This window comes from Micropterus salmoides, unplaced genomic scaffold (genome assembly GCF_014851395.1).
Source record: "Micropterus salmoides isolate LMB-PRFRI ecotype aquatic unplaced genomic scaffold, ASM1485139v1 Ms_hic_scaffold_15, whole genome shotgun sequence".
Classification (NCBI taxonomy): domain Eukaryota; kingdom Metazoa; phylum Chordata; class Actinopteri; order Centrarchiformes; family Centrarchidae; genus Micropterus; species Micropterus salmoides.
The window spans coordinates 28220234-28233652 of record NW_024040596.1 but is presented as its reverse complement, the minus strand read 5'-3'; the positions used below and the strand labels follow the sequence as shown (position 1 = coordinate 28233652).

The window sequence follows — 13419 nt, the reverse complement described above, 5'->3', positions numbered from 1 at the left end:
GTACCTTCTACTTTGTTCAAGGCACACAGAAGACTGAAATTGTGTTTCTATCATGACCCACAGTGAATGCAACACAAAAATAAACACCAGAAACAATAATCAAGCAGTTCAACAAATTATCTACAATCAGTGCAACCTATGAATCAGTGCAGCCTGCTTAATAAATGTATTTTACATAGTTTTGGGCCTTTTACTCAGTAAACACTGAACTTTTATTTAACTGCTTCCAAACATTTTTTAAACTGTATGTCACCTAGTGTTAGTGTTTTTTCTTGAGTTTTGAAAAATCTCATAACGATTATTCATAACTTGGTGAAGGTCTGAACAAGTAAATAAAATTTAAGTGACCTTTCTTAAATACTAATCCGTAAAAATGTCGTATGTACACTGAACCCATTTTTGGTCGCTGTCATTGTTCCATAACTCTTTTTCACACTGCACTTTGAAATGCTATTTTTCGTGTAATTGGGACTGTTAGTCCACTTCTTTTCCATGGTAGAAAGGAAGGGATACCTTACTTATTCTCTTATTCTATCATAATGGAGCAATAGGAATTATTACAGGGACCAAAAACTGAAAATCTACATACAAGAGGATTATTTTAAACCTTAAAACCTCACTTCATCACTCTCACACAGCAGGGTTTTTTTTTTTTTTACAACGTATGTATTAAAACACAACTCCCTTGAACGCTCAAAACTGAGGAGATGACCGTTCAAGAGGAGCCCCCCCACTCTGCCCCCCCCAAAACATCACCATACTCAACAGCCCTGTGTCTGCTGTGGAATCCTTCAGGTTTCTGGGATCCACTATATCCCAGGACCTAAAGTGGGAGCCCAACACTGACAACATTATCAAGAAGGCCCAGCAGTGGACATACTCCTGCGCCAGCTCAGGAAGCTCAACCTGACTAAGGAGCTGCTGATCCACTTCTACACAGCCATCATCAGTCTGTTCTCTGCACCTCCATCACTGTCTGTTTGGATCTGCCACCAAAAAGGACAGGGGCAGACTATAACAGACAGTCAGGACTGCAGTAAAGATCATCAGAGCCAACCTGCCCTCCATTCAGGACTTATACATTTCCAGAGTAAAGAAACTTAAATTTATTCATTTAGCTGATACTTTTATCCAAAGTGACTTACAATTGCTATATATGTCAGAAGTCACATCCTCCGGAGCAACTAGGGGTTAAGTGTCAGGGGCACAACGGTGGATTAGGTCACACTGGGGGATTGAACCCAGGTCTCTCACACCAAAGGCATGTGTCTTATCCTTGTGCTATTACCATCCGACTTCACTGCAGAGCCATCTCTCCCCGGACACTTCCTGTTCCAGCTCCTCCCCTCTGGTAGGCGCTACAAGCACTGTACGCCAAAACCAACAGACTCAGGAACAAGCCATTACTGTGATGAACAGCTGACTTCTGACACACGGTGTCAGAAACAGTTCCTGTGCAATAACCCAGTAACTCTGTCTCTAATCAGCCACTTTACTGCGTAACACTTAGTATTTATTCATCATTCTCTTGTTCTCTATTTCAGAGCTGTTAATACTGTTATATTGTCATACTGTATATACTATATACCACACCACCATATACTGTATATCACATCCACCTCCGACATGTACATTATAATAATAATAATAATGCTCATTGCATTATTGTCAATCTGTCTATATTGTTTTTGTTTTTGTTTATAGTGTGCATATTTGTGTTCTCTATTCTGTAGCCTGTGCCTGATTTTATTATCGTGTTATGTATCACTGTATGAGTAAGCACACCGTGAGCAATGTACAATCCTGAGTCTAATTCCTCGTATGTGTACACCATAGCCTGTATGGTGTACACATACCTGGCAAATAAAGCTGATTCTGATTCTGAACGCAGCTTTGCGCTGACGCCGTCTAAACGCGCCGGAAGTAGCTCACTTAGCTGCAGCAGCGCTTTTGCTTCTCGGCTCGCTTTACCAGCAGCAGCTCCGAGCTCCAGAAACAACCCGCAGTGGACTCAGACGTCCGATTTTAAATAACTTAGCTTTAACTAATCGATTGCTAAACCTTAGCAGTTAGCGCCAGTCAAGCAGACTTTTAATAACAGTAAGTGATAAATCAGTTAGCTTTGCGAGCTAACCATCTTTTCTTTTTCTGCCTGGCGTCACTTCCTACTTTTGAAAATCGCGGCCAGAAAATAACGAGACGGAGATGGAGTTACAAGGTATGTCTGTTTTTCTTTTATAAAGTATTGATTTGTCTGTTATAATGTTTGTTGTAATGTAATGTTTATGTGTGTAACGTTATCAAACATCTGTCTGCTCTTAAAGGCTGTTAGCTCTTCATTAGAAGATACACAAGTACTTCCCATGTTCACACCGACTGACAGCAAGTTAATAAAAGCAGAGATTTGACTGGATGTTGCTGTAATAACATTTACTGATCCTGATCCGAACAGACAGACCTTATTAAACAGGACTGAAGTGGATTCTGACCCGCTGGACTCTGCAGTCCCGTTTAGACATGATGCCATAAAATGAACTTTTACTAACACACTGATTGGCACATAATGCATTTCTTAAAAAGCAGTAACTGATTTGAATGAGAACCCAGACTGATCCAGCAGGGGACCCCAAACCTCCCTTTCCAGAGCCACATTAACCAGCTCTGACAATACAATCTCTCCACCTAGTCCTGGGTCTTCTTAGAGACCTCCTCCCAACTGGATGTGCCTGGAACATGTTCCTAAGGAGAAGCCAGCCACCCTCCTGCCAAAACCCATTTCAGCCACTTGTACATGCGATCTAAAGAAACCAGACCTCTTTTTTTTTACTTTGGTGTAAAATTGTGACATCTGAGTCTCAGAGTCCAGAATCGGGTTGTCTGTAAAATAAATCTCTTGATATCTTTCAAAAAACCCAGAAGATCGTTGTCAATGCTCTGAAGCAACTTCCAGTTCTTTTCTATCCATCTTGATGGGGGAAAAGAAAAGGATGTTTTCTAATCCAATAAAAATGATAGCTGGAGGTGACACATTTCTCTGCTCAATTTCGATAACATGAACCAAAATATATTATTAATTGTGTGTAGAGCTGCAACGATGAATCAGTTAGCTATTGTGATGATTGATAAATTGGTTTTAGTCATTTTTTATTTTAATTTTTTAGGTAAAAATTCCCTGATTCCAGCTTCTTAAGTGTGAATATTTTCTGGTTTCTTTCCTCCTCTGGAACAGTAAACTAAATATATTTCAGTTGTGGACAAAACAAGACATTTGAGGACATCACCTTGAGCTTTGGGAAACACTGACATTTTATAGACCAAACAACTAATCGAGAAAATAACAAGTGACAGATTATTCAACAGTAAAAACGATAGTTGGTTACAGCGCTACTTGTGTGGTACAAAATGAGCAAGCAGACACAGTACGAATCCTCTGGCTCACTGCTGCTCCTTTTTGTTTTTTTGGTAAGAAAATAAAGTTATACCTTGGTAAATATAAAAATAAGTCTGTGCAGGAGGTATATTTGATTTGCCGCAGTTTACATTAGATTAAATTAAAGAAACACCAGACTGTTCAACCCAGATGGTGACCACTTGTCTCTAATCAGTCTTCCTGTCCCCCTCTCTCAGTGGGAACTGAACCGATGACCCTGGGATCTCCCACCTCTCCAAAGCCGACCTCAGGAGCGCAGTTTCTTCCCGGCTTCCTGATGGGTGACCTGCCAGCTCCAACTACCCCCCAGCCGCGGCCCTTCAGCCTGGCCTCGCCCCTTGTGGAGAGCACAGGTATGCACCGAGGTCAGCAGGAAGACTGCCCCCTGCAGATCAGCTGATTGTCATTTGTTCTGTAGATTTATAAGTGTGTCCTGTCCTGCACTTTAGGAGGAGGTGGAGGAGGAGGCTCCGCCCTGCAGCCAGTTTGCCCCACCCCCAAGGATAAGAGTGGCGCCCCACCTGTACGCAGCATACATGATGACCTGGTTAATGTTGCGACGCCCCTCAACACACACAGGCAGGTTAGTTCTCACTGATGGAGCCCAGCAGCCTGTTGCACCAGCTCAAAGAAAGGTTCAAATTGTGGACGTTTTACGATGACAAAGTCCAAGGCCACTTATCTGCAAGAAGTCTATCTCAGCCTGACTCGTGTCCACTTTGTTTCCAAATATCCACACTCCATGAGTACCCAATGTACTTAAATCCGTTCTTAAATGAAAATTCTTGGCCGACGCCGAAACTGAATATAATGAAAAACACCAAACAAGTACGTTCACATTTTTGCCATTTTTTTTACCACTGCATAAACTAAATAGTCAAAATGTGCTTTTTACGCAGTGTTTTCCCCAGGATTTAGAGAGACTATGGTGGGTGGGTCCGAGGCACGAGAGGGTCCGGTAAAGTAAATTACATGTGTCCATTTACTTTTAATGGACACATGTAATGTGTTTTATACTTTCTGTGAATATAATGCAATTAATCTTATTTCCATCCTGTATAGATCCAGAAGACGAGTTCTGTGTTTTTGGCGACTTTATAAAACGTACTGATGAAAACAAAAAATAGGGTGGAGAGCAAAGTAAAATTAACATGGTGAAAAAGGAACTGACCTACTAGAAATAGAGGTATACCCCATTTACACTCTAATTCCATAGGAAACACTGTACATGGATTTTTTTGTTTTTCACTACGGTTTTATATATACACACACACACACACACACACAGGTGCTGGTCATATAATTAGAATATCATCAAAAAGTTGATTTATTTCAGTAATTCCATTCAAAAAGTGAAACTTGTATAATGTATACATTCATTCCACACAGACTGATATATTTCAAGTGTTCATTCCTTTTAATTTTGATGATTATAACTGACAACTAATGAAAACCCCAAAATCAGTATCTCAGAAAATTAGAATATTGTGAAAAGGTTCAATACACCTGGTGCCACACTCTAATCAGCTACTCAAAACACCTGCAAAGGCCTTTAAATGGTCTCTCAGTCTAGTTCTGTAGGCTACACAATCATGGGGAAGACTGCTGACTTGACAGCTGTCCAAAAGACGACCATTGACACCTTGCACAAGGAGGGCAAGACACAAAAGGTCATTGCTAAAGAAGCTGCTGTTCACAGAGCTCTGTGTCCAAGCACATTAATAGAGAGGCGAAGGGAAGGAAAAGATGTGGTAGAGTAAGAGTAAAGTGTAGAGTAAAAGTGTACAAGTAATGGGGATAACCGCACCCTGGAGAGGATTGTGAAACAAAACCTACTTTTCAGTTGGCCAACATTTCTAAAAATTCTTTTTTTGTATTGGTCTTAAGTAATATTCTAATTTTCAGAGATACTGAAGTGGGGATTTTCATTAGTTGTCAGTTTTAATCATCACAATTAATTGAAATAAACATTTGAAATATATCAGTCTGTGTGGAATGAATGAATATAACTTTATGATGATATTCTAATTATATGACGTGTGTGTGTGTGTGTGTGTAAATAAAACATTAACTGAAGTCTCAGGCTTCCATCTCAGTGAAAAAAACCGAAGCATGAAAACTTAGGGAACCACTGAGAAAATGTTTTGTTCTAAAAGTAAGAAAAACAGCATTTAATAATCAGACAGTTTAAAGTCTTAACATTTTGTAAATACTTCTGTCTTGCTGTCTAGTCTTTTCCAGCTATGCAGTCTCCTCTGTCTGCACGTGGGGCCTCAACTCCAGGAACAGGTACACACTGCTACTAACACTACTATCTACTGATACCTGTACTACCTTTTCTATTGCTGATATTCGTAGTGACTCTACAACAAGTACTAACACTGATACTACTGCTGGTATATCTGTTTAAATGTTGGTTTAAAAGACAATTATGCAAGCCAAGAAAGTCGCAGTTTGTCATAAAACTGTTAAAGTATAAGACATGAGATATGTAATGAAAAAGACGTGTCTCTTAATGACTGAAGCTAACGTTACTGAAGCAAACGTCAAAGAGCTTACATGAATAGATGATGTGATGAAAGGATAAGATCCTTTTTGTTAACTAGAAAAAGTCTCTCATCAAAGCCACCAGACTCTTATTGATTAAAAACAGTAGTTTTAGCTCACAGAACAAGGGAGTTGCTGGTGTACCGCTGCCTCGGTTAGTTAGTTAATGTGTCATTTGGTGTTTTTGTTTGTTTGTGTTTTTGTGTGACTTTGGTTTTTTTAAAGAGTTAAAAATACCTAAGAACTGCAAGAACAAGTGGAAGAAGTTGACTGGCCCACTCAGAGTCCTGACCTCAACTCCATTCAACACCTTTGGGACGAACTAGAACAGAGATTGTGAGCCAGACCCTCTCCTCCTCTTGTCCGACCTCACAAATGCTGTGGGCAAAAATTCCCACAGACAAAATCTTGTAGAAATTTGCATAAGAGTGGAAGCTGTTAGAGCAGCAAAGGGGGCACCAACTCCATATTAATGCCTTTGGATTAAGTATGGGGTGTCATAAAAGTAATGTGTAGGTGTCCCAGTACTTTTGTCCATATAGTGTTAACTATTTACAAGCAAGCAATGGTTGTGAGCTTACAGCTCTAACATGATGATGTCTTATATAAAGCGAGACGAGCGATGTAGTTCGTTGAGCGGTTCATACAAAACTAAATGTTACCGTACAGTTTTACGACCAACTGCAACTTTCTTGATGGATGAAATTAAACTGACAAACATCAATTCGAGGGACAATTCAAACAATAAAATATATTAGTCGTCTCTCGCCATTGACTACTGTACATACAGTGAGGGGAAATAAGTACTGAATGCGTCAACATTTTGTTCAGTGAACAATGAGACTATTCACATGAAAGTTTCACCAGACTTTGGTATTAACTCAAGAAATCCACACATATAAAGAAATCCAAACATTAAAGACCACAAATATGTTATGTGCTATAAAGTGGAATGACTCAGGAAACAAGTATTGAACACGCTAAGAAAAAGCATGTCTCCAAGGCAAGGTAAGTCTAGGAACTAGCTGAAATCCATCAGTAGTTAGTAGAAAGTAATTATACCTTCTGTCAGAGCAAAGTGAAACCAGCTGGGTTAGTAAATGATGTGTCTACAAAAAGGCTTTTCCTTATCAAGGTGTTACACAAGAAACATCTTATGATGGGTAAAAGCAAAGAGCTCTCCCAAGACCTTCGTGTGCAATACTTTTTTCCTGTGTCATTCCTCTTTGTTACACATAACTTTATTTATGGTCTTCAATGTTTGGATTTCTTTATATGTATGGATTGCTTGAGTTAATACCAAAGTCTGGTGAAATTTTGATGTGAATAGCCCCAATGGAAGTATGTTTACTGAACAAAATGTTGACGTGTTCAATGCTTCTTTCCCCCACTGTATATTTTCCGCATTAAGGTGCCGTGGGGCGGAAGTGGAAGGGAGAAGTACTCTGTATGAAGTACTTTGTTAAAGTCAGGGAACAACCGCAATCTCTCGGCAGATTTCTGTGTGTTTTCAGCCAAAGATCATGTGTGAGTGAAAGGACACCTCACTCTGTAACGCCACCGTATGACTGAGAATGGGCCGTGTGTTTGTTGTTCCATAAAACAGTCCCCCTCTGCCTGTCTCCAGGTGTGCAGCAGGTGTGCATGTCTCCAGCTCAGGTGGATCCCTTCTACAGTCAGGGAGAGGCTCTGTCGTCTGACGATCAGCTGGACCAAACCTGGGTCACCGTGTTTGGGTATTTATACTGCTACATGTATTACTCACACACTGCTGTACTGCATAACATCCTGTGAATACATATACATTTTTGTGTGTGTGTGTGTTAGTTTTCCTCCAGCCTCAGCCTCCTACATCCTGCTGCAGTTCGCTCAGTATGGAAACATCCTCAGACACACGGTGAGAGACACACATGTTAGAAAGGAGCACTGGTATTACATGTTCACGTCTTTTACGGACAAGAAAAATAAAAAAAATTAAAAACACTGCTGATGTGTCACGTTTAGCAGGTCACCGTTGGTTTGTGAGTTGGGGAAAAAGAGAACAGGCAGATCCACGCACAGATGAAATGGTTAGATGAAAAGCTGCAGGATGTCATGCTCAACAACCTGTCATAGTACGACTAAAGTGCTTGTTTTTGCCGCGGACCGAATCAGATTGTTATTCTAAGGTCTGACAACATTATGGCAAGGATCCCTACAGAGCATGTCATTTTAGCTCACAGAACACGGGAGTTTCTGGTCTGTCGCTGCCTCGTCCGTTAGTTTGTTTGTGTTATTGTGTGACTTTTGTGCTAAAAGGGTTAAAAACACCAAAGTCACAAATTAACCCTAACTAACTAACCAATGGGGACAACGATAGACCAGAGAGGTAAAATTCCTATTTTTGTCAATGGAGTCTGGTGGCTTTGACGGGAGCGATAGTCACTATTTGTAGTTGAGCAAAAAGGATCTTACTCTTTAAAAAAAGGTCTCTCTCTGTAGGGATCGTTTTCATAATGGGGTTAGACACTTATAATAACAATGTGAGCCAGACAGTGGCAAAAACAAGCCCTTCAGTGACACAAGCACACAAACAAAACAAACCGATAGACCAGAAATGTAAAATCACTCCATTTTTGTCAGTGGAGTCTGGTGGCTTTGACGGGAGCGATATAGTCACTGTTTGTAGTTGAGCAAAAAGGATCTTACTCTTTAAAAAAAGGTCTCTCTCTGTAGGGATCGTTTTCATAATGGGGTTAGACACAGTGACACAAGCACACAAACAAAACAAACCGATAGACCAGAAATGTAAAATCACTCCATTTTTGTCAGTGAGTCTGGTGGCTTTGACGTGTGCGATATACTGTAGTGACTGTTTCTGTTTAAACAAAAGGTCTCTCTCTCTTTTCACAATGTTGTCAAGACACAACTTTAGTGGAAGTACTTTGCCAGCAAAATTACGTTACAGCCCATTCGCTCAATACTGGACCAATTTATTTGTAAAGTCACATAGACACAAAAAAGAAAATAAGGTCTTAAAAATACCAACATAGCCATAAAAGTTACTCGCAGCGGTTCGGCACTGTTTGTCATGTTGTCAGTCATCCTAAAGCTGCTTAGACAAGAACAGGATGGTGTGCTGCTCTCAAGTCAGAATGTGGTGGTCACATTTTAACAGAGGTTTATGCATTATAGCAATTTCATAAACTGTCTAGATCCTTGTGTTTTAATATATGTGCGTGTATGAACGTTACTGTTAAGTTTTAAAGATACATTTACACGTTTACTTGTAAGTATTGAGAAAGATCTCGGTAAGTTTCATGCTGCGAGGAGGGTGTAACAGAGTAGGGTTTAGGTATCTGAATCTGTATCAGGCTCATGTGGAGAATCACTGCAGGACGTGATGCTGAGAGAAGAATTAAGAATCCTGATCAGTGACCTCTGAAGTATAGCTTGGGAACAGCTACACAGTCAGTCCAGGCTTTAGAGCTGCATTCATGTGAATTGATAAATATATTGATTCACTGACAGATGGCGTCTCCTGGTAACTGGATGCACCTTCAGTATCAGTCGAGACTTCAGGCCAGGAAAGCTCTGTCCAAAGATGGAAAAGTGTTTGGCGACGCCATCATGGTGGGAGTCAAACCCTGCATAGACAAGGTCAGTACCCGCGATTACCGCCTACGTGTTTGTCTGACTGTCTGTTCATCTCTCTGCCGTCTGATTGGTCCTCCACATCAGGCGACAATGAGCCAAGTTTTGAAGCCTGAACAGCGGTGAAGTTGTTTCTCTGCCTGTCTCTGCATCAGAGTGTGATGGACAGCAGTGTAGCCGTCTCTTCTCCGCTCTCCACCTCCTTCTCCTCCTCTTCCGTCCTCCCCTCCACTCCTCGCTCCGCCATCAGACCACTCAGTGCCTCTTTCAGGAGCTCCGGCAGCGACTACCAGGTAACCTCTGGCCTCCGGTTTCACTCTGCGTCTGATCTGAACCGTGCGTTTGGTTGACCTCAGAAATAAATCTGTGTGTCTGTCTTCAGGTGGTGGCAGACAGACAGACACCCAGGAAGGACGACAGTTTTGTTTCCAAGGCTATGGAGTACATGTTTGGCTGGTGACATTGCACAGTGCATCATGGGATACCTGCAGCCTCGGAGGAGAGTGGGGAATCAATGGACAGATGGAAGAACTGATTCACTACAGTGTGTGTGTGTGTGTGTGTGTGTGCTGAGGTAGAGGCTCTTTCTGTCTTTTCTCTCTCTCTCTCCTTTTATAATCAGTATTTTTTTTTTTTTTTTATGTTTTTGTCTCAATAAAGTTTTTCTCTGCTTTGAATTCAGTGACGCAAAGGTTTCGTTCAGAGGTGGCGATCTCTCAGCAGCCACACAGTGGCACTGTTCACATCACAAAGTGCCACAAAAAGAAAATGTTCTGTAAAGTATAAAACAGGCTCATATTGGAGAGGAAGGTTAAGGAACTGGGCTGGCAGACACAAATGCAAGAATTATAGCAGGTCAAGCAAAAAAAAAAATTCAGTAGCCTAAAGGGAGGTAAAACTTTGAACGACATTGAAATGCATAAGTAAGTCTGGTAATAGGATGAAATGGCGGAATTGTATGATAAATCTGTCTTCTATCTTCTTCTAACTTGCACATTGATGTTATTTGGTATACAACCACAAAAAGGTTGAGCTGTTCTCCTAAATTTTGGTATTTTACTCACATAAACGTTTAGAAAAATGTTGGTAACTGACGGTGATAAAGAAAATGAACTTTCAGTAGGTTCTGCCACAAAAATTAATTTGTATAATATCGTAAAAAAACTTAAATTAATAGCCCTGGCTTTTATTTGCTTCAATCCCTCAACTCACCCTGCTTGTATTTGGGACCAGCCTTTAATTCCTTCTCCACAAACTCTGGGGAAATATGCTACTATCAAATTGTTTATTTCAATCAATAAGAATTTTACTCGTCTAAAAATTAGGCTATCAGATAAATTATCAATTACAAATCATTAATTGATCCAGCCCCAAGAGAGACAGCCCATCTAAGCCAACCTCAAGACCAAAATGGTACTCATTGTTTTCGTAAAATGAACTGAACGATTGAATTGTGAAAAATCTCACCGATGTGTAGCACGTCCATATTGACAAAAGTTTAAACACTTATATTGCAATAAATGTGCAGTCTAAGCAGCTTAGGAGCTCAAGCAGGCGTCCTGGTGGGCTTAAAGATGTTTTATACATCCAAAGAATTTCTATAAAAATCAGACCAGACCAGTAAAAGCGACGGGTGTCCAATTGGCACTAGGGTTTTTAATTTTAAGTTTTACAGTAATAAACAATACAGTATATGTAATGGCTTTATGGTCTCTGTTGTATGTATAAAACAGTATCTTGGCCAGTAGATGGGGCCACAAGTCCTGCATCACAAACTTCCAAGAAGTCCATTATGTAGAAGTCACATTGTTGGGAATATTTGAACCCTGATTGCAGAAACAGTTCAAGTGTTCACCAAAACAGGACAGAAGAGCACCAGGAAGCAAAGGGTCATAAACATGTATTCTGTTTAATCGTGAATGTTATAGGCTTATGTAATTGGTCCACGCCCTCTTGTCAGTTTTGGATCAAGTTAAACAACATTTTCTTATTAGGCAGGTGTTCCTTGGTGTGCTCTACATCAATGAATCACTAATGTATAATGAGAAATGAAGCTGGCCGCAAATACACACAATGATGTTCCTGCCTTACTTACCAAAGAGGCTCGGTGTCAACTAAGATTGGTTTTAGTGAAAAGCATGGACACAAGTCAAAAGGCACTTTCAAGTACAGGTAAGAGTGGGCCCCTTTTTCTGAAGTGTGTTTGTAGGACACAATTAAATATACCTGAGGAGTTATATACAGACCAACGGGTAGAACAGCCAGTGTGGGGTCATGACAGAATGCACTATTAAACAACACAAACATTTCCTTCCATTTTCAATTTCTTTGAACAGTCAGACCCCCCATCTGACCCACAACAAAAATCCAGGAAAAACAAACAAATATACATTATGGACATATAAACTGTGGATATTTTGAGCATGTCTTGTCCAATAGCCCCATAGTTAAAGATCATTCAGAGTTCAGCAGCTTTTAGAAGGCGATCTCAGAATGAGGGACTGACTGAACGTGCAATAAGGGATGCAATTGTCACAAACTAGTTTTGAATGGTTCACCTCTGATGATTGTGCCTTTGCAATGAATGTACAGTGATAAGTGACAGTTGAAGTTTAATGGATTATTTTTCGTTTGATATTGACAGCTGTTTGTGGCATTATTTTTTCTTTTACTTTACGGTACTAAATTACATAATGGGTAATGTCTAATTTATCTACTTTGTCACTGTAAAGTTTCAACAAATCAAGGGCAAAATATAAATAAATGTTTATATAGGCTACTACATGATAAAAATGTTGTATTGTTTGGAAAATTTTAAAAGTTTTGTGACATTTTGTTCCTGAAATCCACTCTCTATCGACTCTCTGTTGGGATCAGGATAACCCTGATTGTTTTGATCAAAGGGATCCCAATCCTACTAAAAAGTTTTGAACGACACAAACTGAAGGTTTGATCCAGATCAAACCCAGGATCGGATTCGGTGATCTGATCCGATTTCAGAATCCTTTTTTCTTTTGAACAACCCATTTTCAAGATTCGATCCAATCCAATAGCCAAAATCCGATCAGATTACTTTTGAACAACTGGGCCCTGGAGACAGATTAAGGGAGGATTTCCTTTCCTTGGCATCAGCCTCACTTACTGTCCTCTCAGAAATCTCCCACTGGTTGACCTTTCTCCCAGTAGCCACTTACCTCTGGTGTATGCTATCCCAACATATGGTCTCCTCAGCACTCACTCTACTGGTACACCAGTGGATAAATGACTTGAACAGACCTCGCTGCCTGCAAGGTATGCAGAACAGAAGGCATGCTGCTAGAGAAAGGAAAGAGTGAGGGGGGTTGTGAGTGGGAGAAACGGGGGAAGGCTTTGGTTGAGCTTATGGTTGAGCCTCCTGATCTTACATAGGACATTTAAAACCATATTATTAAGGGATGGTCAGTCGCTACAGATCTCCCATTAGAACAACTTGGGAAAGTAGTTTATGTAAATGAAAATATAAACTGTCTTTATGGAAGAGAGGATGCTGTGTGGAAGTTGCTTGAAGTCTTCCTGGACCCAAATTCTTTTGAGTATGTTCCTTTAATTCATATTGCCATCTATAAAATGACATTATTTTGTTTACTCTGAATACGTCACCTCCTGCAAGGTGTGTAGTGTACACATAACTCTTAATCTTTTATATTCTGTATTTTTCTCTTCTATTTAATGTGTATTTTCTTATCTGTTGTGTTGTATTTGGAGCTGCAGTAACAAGTGAATATCCCTAGTGTGGGATCAGTAAAGTCTATCTTATCTTATCACTTGTC

General features: G+C 40.2%; 1 protein-coding gene across 2 annotated transcripts; it reads left to right on the top strand.

The window, feature by feature from the left end:
- The first annotated feature begins 1929 nt into the window (after nucleotides 1–1929).
- On the top strand, nucleotides 1930–10287 carry nup35 (nucleoporin 35). 2 transcript variants are annotated; one of them, XM_038721420.1, is made up of 9 exons: nucleotides 1930–2218; nucleotides 3628–3795; nucleotides 3880–4013; nucleotides 5662–5719; nucleotides 7605–7713; nucleotides 7805–7874; nucleotides 9488–9616; nucleotides 9766–9903; nucleotides 9993–10287. In XM_038721420.1, the coding sequence occupies exons 1-9, from the start codon at nucleotides 2206–2208 to the stop codon at nucleotides 10068–10070; spliced, it is 897 nt and encodes a 298-aa protein (XP_038577348.1). In that variant the 5' UTR covers nucleotides 1930–2205; the 3' UTR covers nucleotides 10071–10287. The 2 variants fall into 2 exon arrangements, with proteins under 2 accessions (XP_038577348.1, XP_038577349.1); XM_038721421.1 differs by having other exon boundaries at nucleotides 1932–2218; nucleotides 3628–3783.
- The last annotated feature ends 3132 nt before the right edge of the window (nucleotides 10288–13419 follow it).